At 41.0% G+C, this 7,006-nt stretch overlaps 1 protein-coding gene across 1 annotated transcript; it reads left to right on the forward strand.

Moving 5' to 3' along the window:
* Positions 1–547: 547 nt before the first annotated feature.
* ERRFI1 (ERBB receptor feedback inhibitor 1) lies at positions 548–2,975 on the forward strand. The gene is made up of 3 exons (XM_009702195.1): positions 548–743; positions 860–936; positions 1,550–2,975. The coding sequence occupies exons 1-3, from the start codon at positions 622–624 to the stop codon at positions 2,746–2,748; spliced, it is 1,398 nt and encodes a 465-aa protein (XP_009700497.1). The 5' UTR covers positions 548–621; the 3' UTR covers positions 2,749–2,975.
* The last annotated feature ends 4,031 nt before the right edge of the window (positions 2,976–7,006 follow it).

Genomic DNA, 7,006 nt, shown 5'->3' on the forward strand with positions numbered 1-7,006 from the left:
TTAATAATAGCGACTGCTTTATATAAGAGAAGTGTTGGAGTTCTGATTTAAGTAGTCAGCAGTTCTGTTTATTGGAGCAAAGGCCATTTGTTAGGCTATTGAAGGTGATCCTTAAACAGGCTAGGCTGTTACATGTTGCCTACACTGGAAACCATAAACTCATTAGCAAAAACATACAACTAAAGATAGCTGGCTACTAGAAAGTTAAAGAGATTGTTCTGGAAAACTTATTTTGCCTGAATGACTAGCAGTTTATCTACAAGAATTGAAATTGCTGATGCGCAGTTGCCATATGTCAATAGCTTTACTGAACATTTTTCTTTTTTTTTCCTATACAGTTTAAGTCTGTAAGAGAACTTAGCTATTTTGTATTTTAGTTTTGCAGTCAGACACAAAATAAGTTTAAATAAGGTTTTCTTATTGGTAAGTATTAGGACAGAAGGCCTTTCTACAGAGCTATTTAATTCCTTGAAATACTGAAGTTTCAGATGAGGTGAGCTCATCAAGTTCGCGTTTCTGATATTTATGTCCTTCTCTCTTTTGAAGGGAATGAAAACTGCAGGAAACCCATCAAAGATTGAATTTCTAGGGTCGTGAGACATCACCAGAGAGTAGTACACAATGTCAACTGCAGGAGTTGCTGCTCAGGAGATGAGAGTCCCGTTAAAAACTGGCTTTCTTCACACTGGTCAAGGCATGGGGAGTCTGAAAACCTGCTGGGGTAGCCACAGTGGATTTGAAAAGTGAGTGAGGCTAAAATTTTATCTATTGCATCTTCAAGTATATGAGATGAGCGTTAAGAATACTTGTACCAGTACCAACCTATGGTTTATTTACAGTGAAGGCTTTTTTTTTTTAGTACTTTCTTTAATGTGGACCCTATAGCAGTGGCATATAATTTGAATCCATCAACAGAGCAACATTTACCATCCGTTGGTAAGTATAAAGACTAACACATATGTATTTAGGTAGTGTCATGGGTTTGTCTTGGGGGGCGGAGGGAAATCCTCAAGTCGTCACCAAGACACGAAATGCGCTCTCATTCCGGGTATAAGGCTGCCCTCTGGTGACAGGATGCCGAGATTTCAAGACAATACTACTATTCAAGCCCAACAACAACACAACAAACATTTTACATAACATGATCAAGTTCGAACAAACAAAACTTTTCCTTTTACTTAGAGGCCTCTGGGTTGCTATTGCACTTCTGACAGAAAAGCCATTTGGTGAAATAGCACTTGTTCTGTCGTAGTCCTTTGCTGGGATCTTTGTAGCTTTAGCTCTGTTCTGTTGCTTCTGACTGGGGTCTGTTGAACTACTTCATTTAACGGGAGCACTGGCCTAAAACAATACGGTAATCAGCTGCTCTTAAGGCATAAATCTAAAACCAGAAAAGATCTATCATAGCTGTGTTTTGCTACTGAAGTGTTAAGCAGACATTACTTATTGTTGTATTAGAAGGTATTAAATAGTTAAATATGCAGCGGCAAAGTCATGCACTAGAGTGTTACTTAGAAAAGTGTTTCTAAGACTTTCTCACCCTTTTTAGGGCACTCTTCCAACCACGCTTCCATGAATGACCACAGCTTTGCTGAAAGTTGCATCCAAGTCCCATCTCAGAAATCCAGTCCACCTCCTGTAAGTCCCAAAAATGAACAGACAATTTCAAGATACGAAGACCATCTTGTTCCTGGCTTTAGTAAACTGTCATTAACCATGGGCTGTGTTTCTGAAGAAACACCTCCTCACATGCCAATAAAAAATGGGCCAATTCAATTTCTGTCTGCATCTTCCAGTGACCGTAGCTCCAGGCCACTACCCCCTCTGCCTATTTCTGAAGATCATACTCCAGATGAGGTTGACAAAGAGGTAGAATTTCTGACTAGCTCAGATACTGACTTTTTATTAGAAGATTATGATCTTCCTCCTTTTAAATCCAGTGCTCCAAGCCGGCGGAGCTTTAGGGGCTGTGGACAAATCAACTATGCCTACTTTGATACTCCAACAGGACCAAAACCAGAAGATGCGAACCCCACACAAAGCCTAAATGGATACGTATCCAGTATTTGTCCTCCTCCACAGCAGCTGCATCGACGTTTGCGAAGGTCCCATTCTGGGCCAGCTGGATCTCTTAATAAACCAGTAGTAAGACTATCTGGACACTTAAACAGGTCTTCTCCAAACTCTGATGAAGATAAACCAGAGATTCCACCAAGGGTTCCTATACCTCCAAGGGCTCTCAAACCGGATTACAGAAGGTGGTCAGCAGAAGTTGCTTCTAGTGCGTACAGTGATGAAGACAGGCCTCCAAAAGTGCCCCCAAGAGAACCTCTGTCACGCAGCAATTCCCGTACGCCGAGTCCCAAAAGCCTGCCATCATACCTCAATGGGGTTATGCCCCCCACCCAGAGTTTTGCACCTGATCCCAAGTATGTCAGCAGCAAAGCTCTACAAAGACAAAATAGTGAAGGATCTTCCAACAGGGTCCCTTGCATTCTTCCGATTATTGAAAATGGTAAGAAGGCCAGTTCAACGCACTACTATCTGCTGCCTGAAAGGCCTCCATATTTGGACAAGTATGAGAAATTCTTCAGAGAAGCAGAAGAAAGTAGCTCTAACACAGAGGTTCAGTCCTGGTCTGGTGACTGCACAGCCACTTCAGCTCCAACAAAACTAGACTCAAAACCTAGAATGGACATAGCTGGTCATCTGAAGCGAAAACACCTGTCTTACGTGGTTTCCCCGTAGTCTCTGGCAACGCAGCCACAGCTCAGTTGTTCAGGATGGAGCTGAACTTTATCATGTTACAAAGTTCTTAAGGTTCTCAGATAATGAAGTAGGACCAGTTTGTCCTCTAGGAACTGGAAAGCGGATGGTGAAGTCCTCTTATGCTGCATATCTCTGATATGTTTCTTAAGACTGTTTTTTGTCTTGGTATGTATAGCTGAAAACCTACAAAGATTCCATAGAAACATACGGAGGGATAGTAGTCACAGTTGGCCAGTTATATGCTACCTAGATGAACATACTTGGTAGTCACGTTATCAAAAAAAAAAATCTAGCTTTGCTTACAAGTCACTTATAAAGCTGACAACAGAGCAGATAATGCAGTACAGTTTTTGCGTCAGGCATTTCCAAAATTTCTTTCACACAGTAATTCTGCTGAGAACAGACTCTATCCTCTTTGACTAGAATATGCCAACCTGGTAAGAAGGTAACTGCAAGATCTGATATCCACTTCAAGACTTGGCAAGCATATTGGAATTGTGTTTTGAAAGATTAATCTATTTTACAACTTAATTTGACGCTAATAGACTTTTAAAGTGAGTGAGGTTTTGTGGATTCTTTCAGTTGCTAGACACACTTGGCTCAATTTTGTAGTTTTTCCTAGGAGAGACTTGGACCAGCTATTGTTAAGCCTCTGCTGCTGCTCTTTTCTCACTGGATCCTAGAAATGTGTGAAAGTGTCCTGAAAGTGGCAGAGGATACGAGCAGCTGTATGGTTCCTATTAGGAAAGCAGTAACAACTACATGCTCGCCTAGAGTCTGAAATTCTGACTGTATTAAATACAGAAACACAGCACAAGCTGGTCTTGTGTTTTGGTTTCTGTGCAGTATTTTAGGGGAGGAGGGCATGAGGAAAAACCATGATTCCATTTATGAACAGTGTCAGTCCCATCTCTCGCTGCTTCAGATGCTGCTTCTCGCTGTTTAATTTTTCCTTATTGTGCCGCCTCAGCAATCCAGTAAAGTTCAGTGAGGTGCCACATTCGTGCATTAGCAATTTCTCATGTTCATTTTGATTACATTTATCCTCATACAGATAAGCACAAGAGAAAGGGTGCTCATTAACGGAGGCACAGGAGATGAATGTGTTCCTCCCAACAGAAATAAACAAGCTGTTTACAGTTTAAACTGCTGAATGAGATGTTTGAGCTATTTTAAAGCTTACTTTTTATTTGTTTTAGTACAAACTAAATGAAGGTGAAATACATGCTATAGAAATGCACTGATATTTCTGCATCATGTACAGTATTGAATAAAAAAATTCACTTTGTATTTTGAATATTGTCATGTCTTGAGTTTAATAAAGTTATAAAATACTTATTTATGATACATTTTGGTTTTTTGCTTTATTGAATAGTGTATGCAATTGTGTCTTTGAGTTCTGCATTTGCTGGAAAGTTGAAAGTGAATGATGTTTAAATGTGCAACAAATGTTGAATTCAGCTTGCATTTAATTAAAATCAAGGTTTCTGCAGAAGTGTTCAGTAACTCACATTGCACACCATTAATTTTAATTCCTCCTTACTACCTGGTAGCATGATGTCTTATAGTTTTGTGCTGGCAATAAAACATTCTGTAAGATTAAGTTATTTGGCCTATCATTATTAATGACCTTCGTTATTTCTGAGTCACCCGTAGCATGTTAGACACCATCGTACAGAAAAGAGAGGGCAGTAGTGATCCTGTCTTCAATTTTTCACTTGTTTAAAAAAGAACTAAACTGCACATTAAGGGTGGCTGAAGAGGAGCTGCTCATATTCTGAGGATGAGAAAAGCTTGAGCATAGCGTGGTAATTATTTTTCTTCTCTAGATGAGAAAGAACTTGGGAATACTCATCACAAAGCAAGTATATTTAACTGTAGTATGTGAGCCATGGATGAGGTTGCTGAAGACACAAAGCATCACACAACTTTGATCTTTTAGCTGTGTATGCAGTTAAATACTTGCCTTGATCTGGCAGTCTGAAGTCTTCACATTTTCTGTGAATGAGCTGATTTCAGAATAAAGCAGGTTACCATCCTTGGAATTCTACTCGATGGAAAAAAAATGTCAGATGGAGTTTTTCAGTAATGCCTAATTCCTTGGCTTTTATGGCTGGGGAGATAACTAAGCTTCATGTATGTAGGTGCTTAAAGCCCTACTGCTGTGTCATACCACTGCCAAGAACCCATGCAGCTTGGCCTCCAAAACATAAGTTACCTAACCCTGTGCAAGGTGGTTGACTATAATACTCATCCTACTGAAAGCTCTGCTTCCTCTCCACAACCTAGATTTTTCCAAGGTGGAAAAAGTCAAATTGGTACTTGCAATCTCCCCCTTAAATCTGAGCAGCTTTAACCCTAGGACCCCAGAACAACATAGCTTCTCAGATGCACAATCACTGCTGCGGCAAACAGATCAATGCTTGTTCCTTGTTGATTGTGAGACTTGGCACAGACTCAGTAGTTGTCATTTCAGTAGAACTCAGCCTAAAACCAAGCAACTGCCCTGCAAATCTCTTCTAGCTTTTGCCTCCAGGTCCCACTCCATTCCTGATACTTGGAACCCTCTTTTTTAGCCTAGGGTCCTGTTCTTGAACAAACTCCTCTTTTCCCCTTACCTGGAAGCACTTGAGTTCCCAAAGGCCTCAAAGTCTCAGTTCTGCCCTTAATCGCATTTACTCTCAAATTAATAGCAAAGCCACTCTTGGATGGGAAAAAGAAGAAAGCTACCCCATAGTAAGCACCTTCCCTGCATTCAGTGGGATTGGTGTGGCTTAAAGCATTTGGGGAAAACTCATATGGCTAGTGTACACCCTGAGACGTGAACCCCTCTCGACAGGGAGGGCAGCCCAGGCATTCTCTATTCCCGGGCTGAAGTAAAACTGCGTCTGAGCCGTTGCGCTTGCTGCCAGGGCTCATTCACCGTTCTCTTTGTAGACGCAGCGATGGGATAAGCTCTCTGTCCTAACTCATTGCACTTCCCACCTGATGCTATTGCTCAGTATTTGCGCAAGGCAAGCCAAAGAGACTTCTAAAGTGACTAACAGCTGAACACGTCTTTGGTATAAAATGGGATATTTGTTACAATTTCCCCAGCCCTGGCCCTTACTTTCACTTCTCTTAGCAGTGGAAGTTCCCTAGTCATTGGGCTAAAACCCTTTCTGCTAGTGTGGCAGCAAGATGGTTTTTTACTTCCTCAGAATAAGATCTACTTCTGAGTAAAACTGTTTTCATATTTATAGTGCTGAAAAGCTTAAAAACATGTGCTTTTTAATGGTCTTACATAACCTTTTCTGAAATTCCAAAAAAGTGTAAGACTTTTAACCTAAACTCCATTATAGTTTTTCCTCCTGGGAAAAAAAAAGTAAATTGCATACTCCTTTCCTGGAAGTATTGGTATTGTCTACTCAGTCCTGAGTATTAAAAAAAAAAATTTGAAAAATTACTCTGTAGTGATGTTATTTTTCCTACTGTATGTCAGCTGAGGAACAGCACAGTGTTACGTCTCATTCCAGAAGTTAAATAATGAACATTTAGGAACTGAAGTAAACCAGACTGAACCCGAGTTGAAAACAGTGACTAGAACTGCTTGGCCACAAGCAAGACATTCAAGCAGGTTACAGAGCTCACGTGCCTCTCCAGTATGAGGAGCATCATTTACAGACAAGTCTCGCAGTATTTAAGTAACTTGGCCTTTTTCCCTTTAAAAATCCCAAGTAATAAGGTTTCACTTCCTCACTTGGTGCACAGTCCAGTGGTTCTCTCTGGGTGATGGTCATGGACAAAGGCAGGTGGAGGCCTCGCCTGTATATTCTTAGACACCAGATTCCTGTGCTTTGGGGGACAAAGTTTGCATGATCCAAAAATTGTATTCCATTTTCCAAGTGAGTAATTAAGGCTGTAGAGCTGTCGGGGAAGCTTTGCAAGTTCTGGCCAGAAGACATTTCTCTGCTCATCCCCCGGCACATTGTAAGACTTGTCAGGACACAACATGCTTTTGCAACAGCCGGATCACATGTTGGAATATTTAGAGCTTGGGCTCACCTGGGCAAGGCCTCTGAGGAGGAAGCCCCTTGCCAGATAGATTTAACTGGAATAATCACACTTCAAAGCAGTTATGACTTGATACCCTGAAGTCTGAAGAGTCAAGGAATTTGTGTTAAAGCAGAGAAGAAAGATGAACATCTAAGAAAAGGCAATGCTTCCTGCAGCCTCCCGATTCATACCGCTCGCCCAC

The sequence above is a fragment of the Cariama cristata genome, unplaced genomic scaffold (assembly GCF_000690535.1).
Source record: "Cariama cristata isolate BGI_N322 unplaced genomic scaffold, ASM69053v1 scaffold29446, whole genome shotgun sequence".
Taxonomy (NCBI): Eukaryota; Metazoa; Chordata; class Aves; order Cariamiformes; family Cariamidae; genus Cariama; species Cariama cristata.

Excerpts from the sequence above, each read along its gene's own strand:
- ERRFI1 (XM_009702195.1), top strand. The coding sequence starts at position 622 with ATGTCAACTGCAGGAGTTGCTGCTCAGGAGATGAGAGTCCCGTTAAAA. Across the intron at positions 744-859 it reads AGCCACAGTGGATTTGAAAA|TACTTTCTTTAATGTGGACC; the intron begins GTGAGTGAGGCT and ends TTTTTTTTTTAG. Across the intron at positions 937-1,549 it reads GCAACATTTACCATCCGTTG|GGCACTCTTCCAACCACGCT; the intron begins GTAAGTATAAAG and ends CACCCTTTTTAG.